Source organism: Melampsora larici-populina, assembly GCF_000204055.1.
Source record: "Melampsora larici-populina 98AG31 unplaced genomic scaffold MELLAscaffold_157, whole genome shotgun sequence".
NCBI lineage: Eukaryota > Fungi > Basidiomycota > Pucciniomycetes > Pucciniales > Melampsoraceae > Melampsora > Melampsora laricis-populina.
Genome location: NW_006768920.1, coordinates 1 through 19,493, shown reverse-complemented (window position 1 = coordinate 19,493; position 19,493 = coordinate 1). Strand labels below are relative to the sequence as shown.

Here is a 19,493-nt window from a genome sequence, read left to right as displayed (position 1 = left end):
AATCCTTCAAATTCAACAAAATTCAAAATTAAAATTAATCAAATCACAAAACAAATCATCATCCTCCAAATCATCAACTACTACTTGTACTACCACCCATCATCATCAGAAGAAACATTTCATCCATCAAATCAAAAAAAACTTCACTTTGTTCATCTTCAAACATTCAAATCAAATTAAATCAACCATTTCCAAACATTCAAATCAAATCAAAACTTGGATCAAATCTAAACCAGAATCAAAATCAGAATTAAAATCAGAACCAATCATTAAAACATCAACTCCTACTCCTCATCTCAAACAACACTCTAGAAAACGAAAACAGAAACAGAAATTAAATCCAAATTCAACCTTGAATTTTACCAAACATCTAACCCACAAACGACCTAAACCAATTTTGATTACGATTGGAACTCAAACAGATGATCAACCTATTTCTTCACTGAGATCACGTACAAATTAATTGAAATATAATTCTCTCAGCGGGCTGAGGACTTATCTCGTCATATTTGCTTACTTTTGTTCTCTCTTTTGTTCCTAGACATGGTGACGTCGGACGTTCGAAGCCACCAGTGGTTCATTATTTGCTTATAACGAGATCATGAATGAATTATCAGCAGAAATTCAATTATCAGAAGTTTTACAATTAGAAGAATGTGGTGTAGCTGCACCTGGTTCACCTGATGCGACAAGTGTAGTTAGTAGTTTGATTTCAGATCAAGGTGAAATCTTACCACCATTTACTTTTAGATTGGTATTTAAAGATGGAACAGAAGTCTTTTTTCATGCGGATGATCTTGATGGGTTTACAAAGTGGAAAAGAGTCTTGACTCAATTGATTGGCAAAGTTCATGAGTTACCAGCTTGGGTTAGTCAAGCTTTCATTTACGCTTTGAGGATATCTTCTTAGAATATAGCTGATGTCTCTTTACCTTTAGGCTGATTCACTTTGACTATCGCTGCCTGTCGGGCCGCAATCGGTGAAGATCGAACTGCTTCTAATTCCTCTGTCCCCGTTGCCTGTAGCCGTCAGCCCGGTTGATCAAAGGCTGCAGGCCCAAGTTCAGAATCGACTAACTTAGCCCATGGTAATAGCGATCAAGGCAGCACTATCACTGAGTCTCATTCGCGTCCATCCTCATCTGCTTGTACCAGGGTGTTGTCTACGTCCGACACATGGTGTGCTCCTCCTTCGGCATCAACATCAAGACAAATGATGGCCTCAGATTCTAGAGATTCAAGAATGACTCGACCTTCTTCTTCAAGACATGCTCCTCAACCTTCATCACAACATCGACATCAACCACATCAACCCAATGCAGGTCCTTCATCTAGACCGATTGCTTCTACTTCTAGTATGACAGGAACTTCATCTGCTATCTCATCTTCTTTCACTTCCTCAAATGGACAACAACATTGTCCTACTCCTGCAGTTGCCATCAAAAGGTCCATGAACCAAATGGATTTCTCAAAATGAAATGACTCCCTTCCAATAAACCTGTTCTTGATCAGATCATACCAAGATTTCAAAATCTAATGCAAAACAATCACTTGATCAATCAAAATAATAATTAACTCACTCGTTCTCTCTTGCTCTTAATTCATATCTTGTTTCTTTTTTGTAAATGAATGGAAACGTTTTTATCACAGGGAAAGCTAAAAACATTTTACTACAAAGCGGTCCCAATAAAGGTGCAGTTAGACCAAAAGAAAAAGCTAAAGTTGATGCGCCAATCATAACTCTGCCCAGTCTGTAAAAGCAAAGCAACTTAAATTTGATAAAGCTGTAGGTTTTAGTTTTAAGCTTTTGATTGAATCATATCGAAATGTTAGACAATCGAGTTTAGGTATTGCTGAGAAGAGTTTTGATATTGATTTTGAATCAATAATTCCAGATTTTGAAGGTTCCTGAATACCGCGTGAAATTCTGAGTGATTTTAAATCTTTGAGAGCTTTGATTGTTTTGATGAATTCAGTGGAAACACCCAGAGAAAATACAAAAGCAAGATTCAAGATTGTTAAGCCTATACCGACAAATTCGATTAACCATGTTAAATGATTCATTGGAATTGGAATTACAGGTTTCCAATGCCAAAAACCTATTTCAAAGAAGCTTTGGTTAGTGCATCCAATCAAAATTTATCAACAGTTCAAGTTGAGTCTTTACTCACTATTTTCATGTGATGCATCGGTTTCATCGACTGGCTGGTCTTCCCAATGGTTTGTCAAATACCAAAGGTTTTTAATTGTAAGTATTTTAAGCTGAGAAGAACTCGAGTTCTGAATAAGTCATCATGCATGATACCCAATAACTTGTTACCTATCAATTTCTTTCCGTTTTCTTAAAACTCCTGAATTCAATTCAAATACATCCCAACCAATTTCATTTGCAAGAGCATAAATAGAACAAGTTTTACCTATCCCAGTTGGACTTGTTAATAACATTCGTTAAATTCTCAAATTCGATTTTAGGTTCTTTAATTTGTTCTTGGATCTCACTATTTGGCGCCCGTTTTTCAAGATCCGAAGCCCGGAAACCGGATAACCCAGCGGGCTTTCAACTTTCGCATCCCGCTTCCATTTTAAAACCGGGAATGCCCGGTTTTGAAAGGAATCAGTTTCAGGACGTTGGGCAAAGGACCGTGTGACTACTCATGGTGCCTGAGGCCTGGATTGCAGATGCGTCGGGCCTAGGAGCCGGGCATTGGAAAGAAACGGACTGGGAGTACTACCGCCCTCGTAAATGTAGAGAGTCGGTGATGGTAAGGTGAATGAGCTTGATGTGCGGCGGTCCCGCTTGGTGTACGACTCCGACAGTCCTACGCGAGCTGACCTACACGTGTAGGTAGAGCGTCAGTTATTATGCACTGCAGATGCGATTTCCACTGGAAAGAGCATACTGGTGGGGGATGTCCTCTATGAGGGTCCTCTGCCCGCTGTGGAGGGAGCGGTTCGATGAGATATCTGTTGATATGAATCATCATTAGCGAGCTGACTACTGCCCATTTGACTCGAAGCTCACCTATGCGTCGTTGGAACGACGACAGGTGTGGAGAGCTTTGTAGAGAAAGGGGTGGAGCGTCTTCTGGGAGAGAGAGACTGTCAGCTTCTTGTCAATGAAGTCATAAAATGACGAGTCACTCACGAGAGCTGGTCGCGGGATTGATCCGGGCGACCTTGTTTTGGCTGAGCCTGTGACTTTCAGACGTTGGCTGTAAGAAAGAGAACCAGGTCAGGACTGCAAAATGGTAGAGGTATGTCTGCCCATTCGGAGGGACGAATACGCACAAGAGCTTGTCCAGGAAATAGGATCTGCTCTCCCAGCGTAAGTCCGGCTTCTGGCATATGGTCGATCATGCTTCGCATGTTTAGGATAGGGTGATTCCGAACGTAGAGTTCGTACGCGTCGGAGGACCAACGTCCTATCATCTGAATTGTCTTCATTCCGATGCCCGCTTGTGCCAAGGCTGTTGCTCCTCCCGCTCTAAGAGAGTGACCTGTTCGAGATGAACCGAAGACGTGTTGAAGACGGGAGATGAACCATGATCGTGTAGGAAGGTTGCCGTCCTCTTTCACAAAGAGGAGTAATTGGGCAGGGAAGAGTTTGTCCCGCAGATTGAGGTATCTGACTAAGGTTTTTACCGGGCACAGGTGACTGTTTTGACGACTTACAACAGCTACTTGAGTGCTCTTGTACTTTCGATCGCCCTTGTGGTATGGAAGAACATAGGTAGCAGCTTCGCCGCCGAGAGAGATTAGGACTGATGCTCGGCGGATGGATTTTCTGGAGTTTCGCAAGTTGACGGCGTCTGGGGATACGAGTTCTCCTAAACGATGCAGAGCGGCGAACCCGAGTGACAGGATGAGGTTGAAGAGAAGATCGTTGAAGGAACGGTTGAATGCGTTAGACGCGATCTCCAAGTCGAGTGAGGTAAACGGAGGAGCTTGTTTCGATGGAAGTGAGAACTGTTTTTCACACCCCACCAATGATGATTTGATTTTATCGCTAGATCGGATATTTACTAAGTCGGGGAATTGCGATTTGTAATGCCGGACAATGCTGGTAAGGTAGGTTTTGATTGTCCCTGGTTTCACCTCGCGGCCTATCACAGAGATAAAGTGTGCGAGGTTTATTTCGGACGGGATTGGTTGGACGTTTTGGCTTTTGCAGAAGGTTATGAATCGGCGAGCTCCACAGTCATATTTAGCTTTGGATGAGGGTTTGAGGCAGTGATTGCGGTCTTTTGCGTTCATGGCTTCACGCTGATCGAAAGATAGGAGCTGCGTTTTGTATCTTTTTGCTGGCATTGTGAGTTGATGAAATAAAAAATAACGGGAAATGAAAGAGATCTATTGAGAGATTTTTTTTTTTTTTTTTTTTTTTATAAAAAGAGAAATAGATTGATCAAGAGTTGTATAACTATGAGCAGGGGATTATTTTGCGCGCCGAATACCGCCTTCCAGGTTTTTTGGGATGGAGGGTAGGGAAATATGGACGCGTGATGGAGGCGCCTGTTTGTTCGAAATGATGTTTCGTCGCGACAGTGCGTCAGCGATGACGTTCCTGTCTCCTGCAACGTGTCTTACAGTGACGTTTAACGAGTGCTCAAGCATTTTTGTTGCCGCGTGCCTGAATAGGACTCTTTTCAGATCGGTTGGTGAATGTGAGCCGAATAGGTAGCAGACGGATTCATTGTCGGTGAAGATCAAAACCTTTTTTGCTGATGATGACGCTGCCATGTCGACCGAGATGACAACTGCCAGGAGCTCTGCCCAGTAATTGTCTCTGGCTGGGGGAGTTAGGTTCAGATCCCAGGTCTCGTTCGTTATTGGGCTCCATATACCCACGCCCGTAGGGCAGGCGTCGCAGAAAAAGATGATATCGGCAGCGGAGAGCTCCCAATGGAGTGACTCCATGATCAGTCTTCCGTTCCACTTTTCCAGAGCATCGGCCAGCCACATTAAATCTTCTTTTGTCGACTTGTTGAGAGGGACATGCGCGTTCCTGAGATTTTTTCCCGCGATCTTATTCCAGGAAGATTGAATTGCCCACCGACCAAGCGGGAACGTGTTCACTGCCCAGTTAGCCCACCCTGTTAGTCTTTGCCATTCGACCAAAGGTTGTGAAACCGAATTGGCGAATGAGCGAAGTTGGGAAATCAAGGCTCTCTTTTTCTCTTCGGCTAGTGAGATTTGCATGGTTTCACAGTCGATGACATGCCCGATGACCTCAAGTTGTTGGCCCCAGATTTGTTTTTCCCACGCCCAAGGGATGCCCAAGTAGTCGAAGAGGGTCAAAAATTTGGCCTGATTTAGAGGGATGATGTGAGCTTTGAAAGATACCATGCTTCCTGAGTGACTCGCACCCCACGAGTTGTCCATATACAAATTTAGGTCCGTGATGCCTAGTTTGTAGTAGGCAATCCATAGGATGAGGGAGAAGAATCCGCACCAGATCCTTGGCAATCCTGCGCATCCGAAGTTTACGCAACGGTCGATGTGGTTCATGCCGTCGATGCGAATTGCCTGTCTCATCTGCCACTGCCTATGCATTCCGAGTATGCGAAATGCCGAGTCGACATCTGACTTCCAGATAACGGCTTGTTGCGAAGGTTTCTGAGACGGTTTCACCCACAAGTACTTTGAGTTGTTGATTGGTGGAATACTCGGAGGGTGTCGTAGGGATAAGAGAGACGGAATGAAAGACGCGATAGTGTCGAGCTTAATCTTGATTTGGTTCCGATCAATCAGGTCATTTGGGGATGGGGTACCAAAGCTCATGTTGGTGCAAATCCTCGTTTTTCCTGAATTTTTGTTGGTGGCCAGGCATAGTGGCGCTGTCTTCATACCTCGAAAAGGTGAATGAAAGCCTTCTGAATAACGTCCTAACTTCACCTCTTTGTCGCGAGTTTTTCGAAGGAGTTGCAGGCCGTCCTCAGACGTGATGTGGTTTGGATAAGTGGTGGTTTTGGCCGAAGGTAGTGTCGACATGGGCCAGAAACCCACCTCAAGGCCTTTTATGACAGAGTTCACGAAACTTGGATTTGGGTGGTTGGTAGTCAATTTCTTGATGCGTGAGTGTTTGATTGGGCAGATAATTTTGAATAAGTCAGGTTGTTTGTTGATGGCGTAATCCGCGAGAGGGTCGTCAGAGATGGGGGGAGCAGATGGGAAAGGTTCCGCCTCAATGGAAAAATTTACAGAAGCTGAGTAATGCTGAGTGTCTTCTGCGATCTCCAAACCCCTCAGGAATTTCCTGGAATTCGGCCTATGCGTGAGCGACGATTCCTCGATGATCGGAATCGCATCCCACTTTGTTGCATATATGATGTCGTCGGTTGCATTCTTCATCGGATTTTGAACATATATCAGTGTTCCAATTGTTGCAAGGCTGGTCACCCATTTTCCAAAGATTAGTCCTCTTGATGTCGTATGGGAAGTTGATTCTTGATTTCGGTGGTTTGTCGACTTTAGGCTTGGACTTTTTGTTGGAGTATGAAGAAGATGATTTCGTGGAAGACTGCTTAGGCTGTGATGTGCTCTTAGACTGATTTTCGGATGTCTTTTGGATATTGGAGTTTTGTCCAAGGCGGCTATGGTTGCCGTAGAGAATCTTGCTTTCCAAATACTTAAGCTTTGGGTGGGACCAGTTTCCAAAGGCAATTCTGGATTGACGAGAGAACTGAAGGCGCAACGCCGAGTCAAGATCTCGAACGTCCTTCCAGTGGATTCCTGTGGATGGGTCGCTGGCAAGTTTGAGGATGTATTCAAAATAGTATCTGATGTTTTTCTCGGCTCCAGGGAAAGCTGATCTGTAAGCATCATGAAGAATCTTGATGAGGTGTTCCCAGTGAGACTTATCATTAATTGGGACACCTTTGATCTTCTCGTCAAACTCGAGGTCTTTGGCGTCGTTGAGTCGGATAGTTTTGGTGCTTCCAGGTTTTCCATAGATTTCGACATACACCTTTTCGAGGTCGACGAATTTAAACTCAAGGAGGTCTTTTGATTGAGATGATGGCCACTTTTCTGGCCTAGCTCTGCATGCCTTGTAGAGTTCAGCTGACCGTTTAATATCTTCTTTGTATTCGAATTTAGTTTTTTGAAAGTATTTGATGATAGGGTCATCGTCATTATCGGAATTTTCGTCGTCAAAAGCTTGGAAAGCGAGTTTCTTTGTTGGTTTATTTGAAGACTCGACGAATTTCTTAAAAGCACGCTCGATGTAGTTGTCGTCGCCTTTCTTGGGAGATAGGGATCAACGCCGAGTCGGATGAGAGATTTGACTAGCTGTTCTGGCTGGGTCCACTCTGTTGAAAATTGATGAGTCGATTCGATTGAGAAGAGAAGTGGGTTGGTAACTCGAGGAGGGTTCGTCGAATCTGGCGCGTTTATCCCTCGGATGTTATGGAGGGTCTCTGCGTGGTGGAGACATGCGTTTTCCGCTTCCAGAGGCTTTTGGGCTGTAGTCCCGGTAGTAAGAGACTTGAGGGCTAGGAGAGCATCTAGGTATCCTGATTGGACTGCGAGATTTTCTAGAGTACTTGTCCTCTGGATCAGGGGATGAACCATATTGATTGACGGATGCGAATCTACGACGTGGGGGGCTCCTGGAGAAACGTCTGCGATCTGGACTGCGGCGACGCGGAGCTCGTCTTGGGCTGTTTGACTTTCGATTCTTACCCTTATCACGTAGTGACGATGGGCCAGGATCCAAGGCGTGTCTGGCAGCTGAAGTAGCCTTATTGATTTCGGCCAGTTTTCGGTCCGAGATAGAGAACCTAAAGTCTTCGCCCTTGGGGTATTTGAACGGGCAGGTTGACATAAGAATAGCGGGTTCCGCTTCCATAAGGCTTCTTGCCGATGTGGGCCATACGTGGTTGCCTCCCACCATTTTGTGGATGGGACATCCAGCTCTAATGTCGAGCTCGATCGCGGCACGTCCAAACACGGAGAAGTTATAAATGAAATTCTCCAAGTTCTCGTCGAATACGGGAACTTCTTCGGCAAATAATGCCCTAAGAACTCGCATTGAGACAACGTTGCTGCCTCCTGCTTTGTCGTAGTTTGACAGAATTTGTTCGAGTTTTTCGAATTTAGTCGTCGCATTGTTTGCGGAGTTAATTTCTTGAGTAGATAATGGGTTGACATTTTGCATAATTGCGTTCTTTTTAGCTAATGACTTGTGCTTTTCAATAAAAACGAAAAAATTTGAAAGAGACAGATAACTAAAAATAGAAGAAAATATTCAGACTACAAGGTTATTACGAGACATAGTTTTTGTGTTCTAACTAGTAACGGAAAGTAGTAAGGAATTGATAAAAAATTTTATGAAAAACGATTTTTTGCTAAGATGGATGATGAACTTTTTACGACAAATTTGCTATCACAATTTTCGTACAAATTTTTTCGAGATCAAGACAAGAGAGACCAGCTGCGATGTCCTGTTTGCCCAACAGGTAATTTCGTTGGGGAGCCTGTCTTCTTGAGTCCTTGTTGCACCTCTTCCGAGAGGTCTTTCTGCGCACTTTCCCATTTGCCCGTATGTCACTTTCCTTTCACAGATTCCACTGGGTTAATACACGTACCAACCTGCGATGCAAAGCAAAAATTATTAAACCGCGCACTTTGAGGTTAAACAACTCCAAAAACTCTCAGATGCGGCTAGGTAGCCCGTCCATCATCTTGTCACAGGCTCTCTCTCTCTCTCAGTAGACTACCACTTTGAAATCCATGTAATATTTGTCATTCCTTTGCCACGCTTAAAGGGCATACACATGATAAGAAAGAAAGACAAGATGCCAAAAGACAATAGTATAATAACGAGCGTGACAAGTGTAACGAGTGTGATGTGTAGTGAGTGAGGAGTGTGATAAGAAAAACATGAAAGTGTGTAAAACTAGGTGGACTGTCTGTGATTAGTCCAGCTATCCAACCAATCTTGGTAGCTTTTGACCCAACTCGGTATTGTAGTTGTGTCAAGCATGGCTGAGTTGTTGGACTTACCATACACCTCTGGAAAAGGTATCGAGCCCGCCTTAGGTGCTAAGCTCACAAAATGCTGTTTGTTGACAAATGCGAGTACAATAGGAATCTCCTTGTTGGGTTGGGTCCAATAAGGAAAAAACGTGTAACAGTTGGATGGCAGTGGATCCAATTGGATCAATGGCCTATTGTACGTACTCGCAATCACATAACCTAAATACGGCATTCGCAACCAATATCGCTCACTGCATTCAAGCCCTTTCCAATCCAGTCGTACCAGAAGGTCTTGAACTACCTCGGCAGCATACGGGCGATAATTCCGTGTCTTCATGGCTGGCCGAGTCCGAGCAACGGAAATCAGAGCCTCGTGGTCTTTTGCATTAGCCCTGAGCTCGGCTAGTAACTTGTTTCGAACATGCAGATACGAATCTGTAGAGTAGGATTGAACACTTGCGGCAATTGCATAATACCCACAGTTTCCAAATGGTGGTGGATCGAAAATCGAGTTGACATATTGAACCATGAAGTGTGGAATCTGCTTCAATATCTTTTGGTCCTGTGGCGAGGTCAGAGGGCTTTTGTGAGCTGAATGTTTCGAGTCTGAGTTCGAACTGAATTTGTTGGTGTTTCCTTGATCTGACGACTGAGAGGATGAGATTACAATAGTTTTCTCTGTGTTACCAAGCTTCAAAGGCACATCATCGTCATTTTGAGAAAAGACAGCCACTCCAAAAGCCCGGCTTCGTTCGAGAATCATCATGACTTTGGCATTGGTGACCGGCAGGCCCACATCTTCGGCAATCAGGGATAGGGCAAGTTCGGGCAACAGTACGCGACGAAGGAAGTAATCCGTTGAAAACGGCTTGCTGTTGAGTGTGGTCACAGAATCCGTGTCCAAGAACATCTTGGACAGCACCTTGAACATAACAAAAAAACCCATCTGACCATAACTAATGGTTATGTTTAGTTAGTCATCAAAAACATAAAAGCACAGGATGTCAAAATTGAACTCACTAGCCGGGCTGCTCCAGCTCATATCCCTCAAACTCGCCAAGCATACTAAACATCCGTGATCCCTGGGTTTTCCACTGGGATTGGGCAACATCGAGAAAAGACAAAGGGATTTCCCGCTTGACAATCTGGGCAAGACGATTCTGATGTTTCTGAATACGTCTAGACACCGTGGTTATTAGGTTCAATACCTTTTGCAGTTTGTGAGGGTGAAGAATGGACTCACTGTTCCAATAACTCGAAGTTGATCTGCATAGGCCATCCCTCACGTATCCCCATGGGTATCGCGTCTTTTTCCTCACGATGAAGATGACAAAAAGCTGCAGTTTGGGGAAACTACAATTCACAAATTGTCGTTTTGAAGAGTGACCCGAATGATTAGCAATGTATCTCGATGAGATCAACACAAAAGCTTACTCACAGGTAAATCCATAGCATCTCGATGACCTCCTATTCGCTTGCGTATGTTGGGCAAAGCAAAAAGGACCGTCTTCAGACTCAATAGTTTCTTCGAAGGCTCTGATGGCATTGGGTCATCGCAGAAAGGACACAGATCGTGTCCGTCAGAGGTCGACTGAGAAGACCCAAAAGATATGCTGCTGGTGTCCGAAAGTGCGATTTCCAGAAGATCTTCGTGAGCGGGTTGTGTCAACCCGCTCAAGGTCAATGCTGTGCTTGACTTGTTGTTTGACGTCGATGGTTGAATCATGACCGAGGTTGATGCTGTCACAGAAAGGGTTGTGGATGATGATGTGGGAGCCAATAAAGACTTGGTGGGACAGCGGTTGGCTCGATGATTAGGGAGCTTGCACAAGCTGCACTTGTAAATTCGCTTGGCTTTGATCTCTTGAGATACCATCAGGTCCGATTGTTTGCCTTCTCCTTGTTGTGAAATTGATGATACTTGAGAATGTTTGACCTCTTGATCTATAGGGTCACATGGTTTGATCTGTGCTGGTTTTTGAGAAGGAGTTGGTTCGAGGTGAGTTGTTTCGAGCTCAATACTAGCGCTGTCATCATCGTCTGATTCGGAATCTTCTGAATATTCGTCGGCTAGGTCTTCATCTGGATTGTTGAGAATATCCTTGGCACGTTGGGGACAGGAGGTTAAGTGGTGGTTACGCTTGCCACAATAGCCGCATTTCTTAGGTTGAGCCTTTTTTGCTTCTTTGACCGTTTCGATCTCAAAGTCCGATTTCCATCGTGCATTCTTTGCTTTTCCTTTTTCAGACGGAGCAGGGCGTTTTTGGCTGTTACGAGGTCGGCCTCGTTGATTGACTTTGACTGCGGCGTTTGCAATTGGAACCAGTGAGTACCGACCAGATGCGAGCTTTCCAAGCTCTTCATAAATCTTCCGCAAAGCATGTTTGGGCAGGTTGATTAAGTGGTCAAACTTTGATTGCACAGCTTTCAGTAGCTCTCCATGATCACGTGGGGAAATCTCTATGGACATATGCCATTGCTGGTGAACAAGGGATGCTGGAATATATTTAGTTTCCGTCAAGGCATTAGCAATCTCGTGCGAACACGGCAGTCCCCATACGCCACGGAAGGTCTTCGTGCAAGTCCTATTCAGAGAATCGGGTATCAAATCATACTGCCCCTTGATTTTTTTCAGCGCAAAATGTGAGATTGTGCGATTCAGTTCCTGGAACATGTTGGGTAGGCCGAGTAAAGTCTTTTGGCTTTCTATTCCTGTCGAAATGATTATCTCGTTGTATTGAGAATCCCCGGCACGCTTGAAAGCCTTGAAACAGGTGACAAAATCGTTGTTGTTGCCCTCTAGGAAGTCTTTGAGGCGACGGTGGCCGCCCTCGAGTCGAGATGTGGATGAGTTTCCAAAATGGGGGGTCTGAGATGTGAATAGTGCCACAAACTTGTCAGTTCGATAAAGCCACAATTTTTCCAGGTATTCCAAGACTTTGTGATGATGAGCCATCTTCTTGACTGCCTCAAGGTTTTCGTTGTATTCAGTTTTTGTCGTGCTTTGCATAAACCGATTCCAAAGCTTCATGAAGTCGGTGAATTCAGGACCGGTGAACTTGCTCTTACAATTTTTACCTATGTTGAAGTTGATGTGCCAAATGCATAAAAGATGAGTCAAAGCTGGAAAAACTTTCCCAATCGCATTGTACAGAGCAGGCTCTGCATCAGTACAAAACGTCTTTGGAAGTTTTGAGTTGTTGGAGGAGGTGAAAGCTTTGTCTTCAGCTGTTTTGATACCAACTGAAATCGAATTTGAAGTGGTAACTTGCGAATTGTTGGCGTCGGATGTCTTCGAAAGGTCCAAGGTGTCTGGGTCGGAGTGAGAGCTTGATTCTGGTTGGCTGGTTGGTGGTTGTTCTTTGAAAACTGGATCATAAACTACCGATTTCAACTGTTCCAAAGCCCATACGTACGTATCCTCAACCTCGTTGTGCATAAAGCATAAGGCCACAGTGAAAGTTTTGTGTGTGTTGGATGTGCCGACAATATGAAGCAGGGGGAGATTAAACCGATTGGTCTTGTAGGTGCAGTCGAGACCGATGACGGTGTGAAACCGACGAGCCATAGTGATTGCTTGAGGGCTGGCCAAAAACAAGGACTGTAATGTTCCATCACGTGCCGTCATCGTACGAAAGGCCCAATTGGCGTCTGAAATCAAATCGAACAAACCCTGGATGGGTGTACGCCCAGCCAACCAAGATGTCTTCAGCCGATATCGAGCGTTGTGAATATCTCGAACTAGAGGATCTGAACCTGCTGGGAAGTTGATGAGACGACGAATCTGTGAGGCTCGACACCCAGCTGAGGATAGTGTGTCAATTTGACCCATGACATGGTCTGAGAATTGCCGGTTTTTTGAAAGATTATGTGGCTGGTCGAAAGCAGGATGGTTGTGTTCGTGTTTGTCAGGGTTCTTCAAGTCCTGTTGGACAATCCATCGAGCGGGTTTCTGATGGTAATTGAGTGATATCTTGAAGAGACACCCCGTCATCTTCGTCGAGGTTTCACGGACCTTAGCGGTTGACGAGACAGTGCGTCCAAGTGCACATCTGAAGTAGACCCGTGCCTTCCGTTGCTTATCGCCCTTGTGGCTCTTGATAGCAATTGCATATCCTTGATGCCTAGCTACCGCGTTCAAATACATAACACCGCTTTCAAGGGCCACAAAACGCTTCCCAAATCGTGGCGATTCCAATAGACAAACTGGTTCAACACCTGCGTGTCACAAAAGATCATACACTACGCCAGATCACTAATTTATCGCTGAGTTCAGAAAATTGAAACTGTAGAAAAATATCACCAATACAGGGGAGGTCAGAAAAATTTGAAAAAATAATGATTCAATTCATGGGTGCTGTCCCCTCATTTTGCATATTTTTGCATATTTTTGCCATGATTTTTGAAGTCTCCCCAAACCAAAATGCTCACAGGGGATATTATGTCAGAAACTCAAATTTGGTCCAAAACTAGCAATATTTGGGCAAAGACCTCCAAGCACAAAAATATGAGTATTTTTGTTCAATCATCTGAACACTTGCAATTTATGGAAGCCGCATGATGTCTCTACAAGGTTTATTAAGGTGCTGAAGCCATTGTAGTTATGACTTCTATGCTTATATATGGTTTCTGCTGTGTACGTCTCTTGATATATCTCACCCATTATTGGAGACACACAGCTTTTTTGTGCACACAAACTGTAGATCCAGAATGTGGAATTCAGAATGTCAAGACATTACATGTGTTGGAGAAAAATTGATGATTTTGTTGGTGTTGCAAGGTCACTGTCTCTCTACCTGCCAGTTTTGGACCAAAATTGGGTTTCTGACATTATTTGCATTGTGGTTGTAAAAATATGAAAAAATATGCCAGATGATTGGAATGCACCAAAGGGCCCAACCAATATTTTTTCATATTTTTCTGACCCCTCCCAGATTTTCCATAATTTTCTATGTCTTCTCAATTTTCTAAACTCAGCGGTAAATTTTCAATTTGGCGTAGTGATAGAAGAGATCGAATTGCTGTCAGCTTGGTGTGAATTAAGTTGGAAACAACAGCAGTTATACCAATGGGGGGCCATTCTTCGTCACATTCAGCTTGTAGGTCGATTGCATCAACGTCCATATCATCAATAGGGGGTTGCTGATTGACTATTGGTATTGGATGTGTTGGGTGAGAAGGAGATGCATCTGCTGATGTGTTGAATAACGACGAGTTCAAAGTCGTGGTTGAAAGATTGGAGGTAGTCTTGTCTTCAATGAGAGGAGCAGATGGAGGAAACTCGGCAGGATGGAAAATATTGGAAAGTTGAGACACAGGAGCGGATTGAGTCGGTAGATTAAGAGTAACAGCCGATTTGACGCTTGTCTTGGACTCAATAAAGCTAGGAACGGGTTGAGATGGGGAAGCGGTGTCTTCATCGTGGTCCGTATTGTGAAATGATGAGCCAGGTAAATGAGATCCATAAGAAGGAAACGGGGGAGGATATGGCCAATGTGGAAGGGCTGAATGGTTTACAGTATCGTTTTGGTGAGATGGATACGGAAATGGTGGCCAGTAAGGAGGGTACATAAAAGGTGGAGGTGGAAACGGTGGATAGACTGGGTAGCCTTGGGGAGCACTACGGTTCACCAATTTTTTCTTCAAAGTCGAAGTAGAAGGTCCTGGTATTGACATCGTCAAAGATATGAATGCGATGTTTAGGATCGGAGGGTCGGTGGAGTTGAAAAGACAAGGGAAATGGACAAAAGTAAACGACGGCTGTGATCAGAAGATGGTCAGCAACTTACTTACTTGATCGGATGAAGGCAGGGAGAGATAGAGATGAAACAGACTTACCATCTTGGGACAAGGCTCGTTGAGGATGGTGGGTTGAATGAACTTGTAAGTTGAATTGCTGGTGCTGGGTTGAATTTGAGGGCAGTCTTAGTTCTGGCGGCGTATCTCGTTTTGGTCTTTCAGCCCGGATTGAGAACACAAGTGTCCACTTGGATGAGCTTGGATGCCCACTATTGCCCACTTCCGGGAATTCAGTAGCCCGGTTTCCTCCGAGCGGGCACGAGCTGCTGTATGAGCCCGGAAGTGACGCGGCTGCGGCCAAATTTGGCTGAGGCGGGTCCGGGTTCTTTGAAAAATGAATGATTTTCACGGGTAAAGCACCGAAAAAAGCGGGCTTCGGGTATTACTCGAGCGGGCGCCAAATAGTGGGATCCTTTGTTCTTGTGTGTTGGTATTAGAGGTTTTGATTGAATTCGAACTAAATTTAATTGATCCCATTTGTCTTCTTGGTGATTTATTAAAACTAATCTCTTCTTCACTTTCTTCTTCTTCAAAGTCAACATCTTTTGCATATACTGTATTGGAATTACTTTTTCGATCTACTTTTCTTGTTATTGTACGTTTCCAATTGGTTTTGTTGGAATGACCAGATGATCGATTTGATTTCTTTCCATCACTCATTTTGGATTGTTGAGATACAGATGGATCTGAAATTTTCAAAAAGAGATCAAGTTAGAATCCATTTTTATAAAGATGGGCAAACAACATCTGACCAGTCTTGAGAAATTAATCTCAATTGACCCAATTCTTTATAAGACCTTAGCTCAGGTTTGAAAATGAGTGACCTATGAGATTTGATATCTGTCCTTGTCTCTAAAAATTCTTTTACAAACAGGTGAATGATCTCTTTTGATATCTTCAGTTTCTTGTTCATTGTAAAATGTGTTGTTTTCCTTTTTTTGTGTTTGACAAATAAGATCAACTGTTCTTATGAGATTTCTTTTTAAGCGCTTTGAATTGAGATAGTTACTTGACTACAATAAAGCCCAATAAACTTTAACCAGAGTGGTTGAAGCCTTGAAGAATCCGTGAGGGCGCTGATAGAGGCACATAGTTTTGTGTGGAGGTCCTTTGATTGGGGTGAACTGTCACCTAAATCCTTAACTTAAGACCTAAATCCCTTTAACGTTGAAGCGCGGACAAGGCCTTTATGGCCACATGTCACATTATCATCTTGCTTGTTCTCTCCATCAAGCAACTTAACGGAGATACCACTCATATCTGGACGCAGTATCAGAAACAAAGAAAGTCATATGGTTGAGTCAAGGAAGCATCTGGGGTCCGAATTCACCAACAACTGTGGTAGTTTGTTAATTGTAATATGTGAAGTTTAGCTGCATTGTATCAGGGATTGTTTACTCCAAAGATGTTGAGAATATTAATTGGCAAAGGATGGATGGATTGGGATGTGAGTTGAGACAGTCAACACTCAAAAGGGCAATAAGAGAGAACAAGAAAGACTTTCTTGGCTTGGGCTGAGCCTGTGAGGGCCGGATACTAGAGTTTGTGGGTCTTGAATTGGCCATGGGAATTTGAGCCGGGTTCCGGTCGTGATTCTTGGGTACCCCGCAAACCAAATTTCAACAAAAGCGGGGTGAATTTGTGGTGCAGTGCTGACATGTATTGGGAAGGGTGGTGGAAAAAAAATGAGTTTGTTTCCGTCTTAGAGAGGTTCTGAGCTGTTCTGAGTATGCCTCATGAGCCAATCCTGAATACTCATCTCAGAGACTGAGCCCAAAGAATGCTCATCCAAGATGAAAATGAGCATTCTCCAGCAACACCAAGCAGAACCTGAGCAAAACAGCCTGATTGCCTGAACGCTACCAAACTCATGAATTGAATGATTCTGAAACAAAATGAATCTTTTTTGGAGATTTCAGGAAAGTCTACAACGCTCACGTATTTGTGAGCATCAATTTTGGCCCCTGTGACACTACATGCAAGGTGGTGACACAGGAAACAAGAGACAATTTTCCCGCGGGAAGACCAATTACACATAATGTAGTTTCTGAGCCATAATGTACAAATAACATAGATATAACACCGAAATAATACATTTTGGCTCATTAACTGAGTCAGATACAATTGGTTTTCCCGCGGGAAAATTGTCCCTTGTTTCCTGTGTGACGCCGCGGGTGCGGGGTCGCGCTGACCCCAGATCGACCCCCCGCTTTTGCAAGACCCCCCCTTGGGTTTTGTGCGGTGTCACCGCGACCCCGCATCCGCGGGGTCAGCACTTTGCATGTAGTGTGAATTCAGCCAGATTAGACACATTGCACAGTCCTTTTTGTGGATCTATAGATAAATAGACCGGGACGGTGTTCGACCCATGGGTGAGAGATAGTTTTTGTCGGGGGCTCGGGGACCCGCTCGGGGTTTGGGCAGCCATTTTTTGGCAAAAAACCCTGATCGGGGAGGCCTTCCACCTGTCGGGTTGGGGTCCGGGCAAGCTAGTCCCTGACAATTCCCCGTCGGGGCTCAGGCTGAGTCAGCACTTTGCATGTAGTGGCTGCAGAAAGCCCTGACCTCTGAATGCGGACTCCGACTCTCTTGCTGGGGTTCAATTCTGTTATGCATCATTTTTGGACTTGCGATGATGCAATTTTTTCTATAAGATAATTGTTTTTGACACAGTGGTACTTACACGTGTTTATGATTTCTTCCTCACACCCTCAAATAAAAATATTATCATTGAAATGATCATATATTGTATAAAGTCTTGAACTTTGAAATTTCAATCGAGAGCAAGAGCGACAAAAACAAATGCACGCCTGGAATCGAATTCAAGTGTATATGGCAGTCCTGCATCTGATCCTGGACTACGAGTGCTAACCATAGCCCAATATCGCTTGGAGAAGATCGTACTTGACAAGGTATATACAGTCAAACCGGAAAAGCGGCCCACCAATTCCACGCCAATTTGCTCGAGTTTTGCGGGCAAAATCGGTCAATACAGTCGCCGCTCGATATAAGCACACATCGAGTTAGCATATTTCGCTATAAGGGTCAAATTTCAGTGAAACAAAAATGCGGGGGGCTTAATTGGAGCACTTTAGCATATAGGCTAAACGCATTTTTTTTCTGGAAATATGCTTACAAGGAACAAGAAAGTGTGGCTTTATAAGCATAAGTAACCACTCTCAAGTCATGTATGCTTATAAAGAGTGGCCTAGAAACATCTAGATTCCAGACAGGTGAGGAAAAAAACAGTAGGTATGCCAGTGGGACTCGAAAGAAATCAGTGGACCCAAATCCTGATAGCAATTCTGCTTGACTAAGACCCAGCCATCAAATTTTATCAAGTCGACCCTACACCACTTTTGTTTCAGCATTCTATCCTGCTCTACATCCTCAATCAAAATGTCTTCAATTGATAAGCAAATAGATGAACTCGTCACCTCTACCATGCTTTTGTCACAGAATTGTCCTGCGGGATCCATACGAGCAGCAACACAAGCGGACAAGATATTCCAAACTTTTTGTGAACCTCCGGTGCTCTCCATTTCTGATGCTGAAGAGGGCATTGGAATGCTCATAAACAGAAACATGGATACCATTTTTGGTGTTAACGCGATCGATACCGAGCTTTTTACTGGGCCATTTGGAATTGAGCTGATGCTCAAGTGGATTGGTCGCGCACGTGGTCACGAAACTTGGAAGAATGATGCTAACGGACAAATGCTTCTTAAGCTAAAGCTTGAGAAAATTTGTGATAAGCTGAAAGGTGAGTAGACTCTATCATCTCTTGTGGTACGGTCTTTGACTTCTGTTCTTTCCTTCGTCTCAGTTGCTGGTGCTACAGTGCCCAAAACCAAACCGCGCACAATGCTTGGTGATGGCTCGGTGGCTAAACCACCAGTTGTAGCTGGTCAAAAACGCCGAGTGGTGTCACATGCGATTGTTGAGACTCCGAGCAACACACAAACCGTCCCGTAGCGAAGTGTACTACGGTCACGACGGCGGTACGGTGAGGTTTATTCTGTAAACCTCACCGTTGACGTAGTGAAGTCAATACTATTATTAGACCCAACCCGTAACTACGGTGAGGTTGGGCCGTAGTGGACCGCGCCGTAGCCACCGTAGTAGCCGTAGTCTACGGGCAGCTACGGTCAAAAAAAGAGAAAAACAATTTTTTTTATTGTGGAGTAGAAATAGGACAAATTCATGTAAAATAGTTGTGGTTACAAAGTAAAAAGTTTATACCAAACATGGAGAGAAAGAATATTAATGATAGTAAAGAAAGAAAAGACATTATAATAGAAGGATGTTTAAGAAAGAAAGAAACATAGTATAACTCGTATAACTCAAACCTCCTTATTCTTCTTCTTTCCCTCGCGCAACTCATGATCTAAGAGGTATGTGACTGCATCTTGAAATTTACCTGCAGGCACTTGCTTATTCTTCAACCACTCTCGGCAAGCGACAGCCTGTGAGACGGTTGAAGGCTTCATTGAGCCTCGACTTGAGATGGCGATGTCGGCCGCCGAAGAGAACGTGCGCTCCACCGCGCACGAAGTGGCAGGGAGGGCCAGGTAATCCCGAGCCATGGTGGCCAAGACTGGGAAGTTCTTCTCGTTTGCCTAGATCACCTCACCTTGATATCAGTAAAGAGTAAAGAAAATGACAAAAATAAAAGGGAAAGCAGTACTTACTGCCCACCAGTCAAGAGGACTGTA

The 19,493-nt window shown here is 44.1% G+C and overlaps 3 protein-coding genes across 3 annotated transcripts; 1 reads left to right on the top strand and 2 right to left on the bottom strand.

The window, feature by feature from the left end:
* Positions 1 to 601: 601 nt before the first annotated feature.
* On the top strand, positions 602 to 1,477 carry MELLADRAFT_85613 (uncharacterized protein; the record flags this gene model as incomplete). Its single annotated transcript, XM_007419309.1, has 2 exons — positions 602 to 868; positions 1,049 to 1,477. 2 exons carry the CDS (start codon positions 602 to 604, stop codon positions 1,475 to 1,477), a joined length of 696 nt encoding a protein of 231 aa, XP_007419371.1.
* Positions 1,478 to 2,316: 839 nt separating this feature from the next.
* Positions 2,317 to 3,366, bottom strand: MELLADRAFT_114401 (uncharacterized protein; the record flags this gene model as incomplete). The annotated part of the gene is made up of 4 exons (XM_007419305.1): positions 2,317 to 2,417; positions 2,834 to 3,022; positions 3,146 to 3,212; positions 3,289 to 3,366. 4 exons carry the CDS (start codon positions 3,364 to 3,366, stop codon positions 2,317 to 2,319), a joined length of 435 nt encoding a protein of 144 aa, XP_007419367.1.
* Positions 3,367 to 6,268: 2,902 nt separating this feature from the next.
* On the bottom strand, positions 6,269 to 8,158 carry MELLADRAFT_70045 (uncharacterized protein; the record flags this gene model as incomplete). The annotated part of the gene is made up of 3 exons (XM_007419304.1): positions 6,269 to 7,243; positions 7,288 to 7,661; positions 7,684 to 8,158. 3 exons carry the CDS (start codon positions 8,156 to 8,158, stop codon positions 6,269 to 6,271), a joined length of 1,824 nt encoding a protein of 607 aa, XP_007419366.1.
* Positions 8,159 to 19,493: the final 11,335 nt, after the last annotated feature.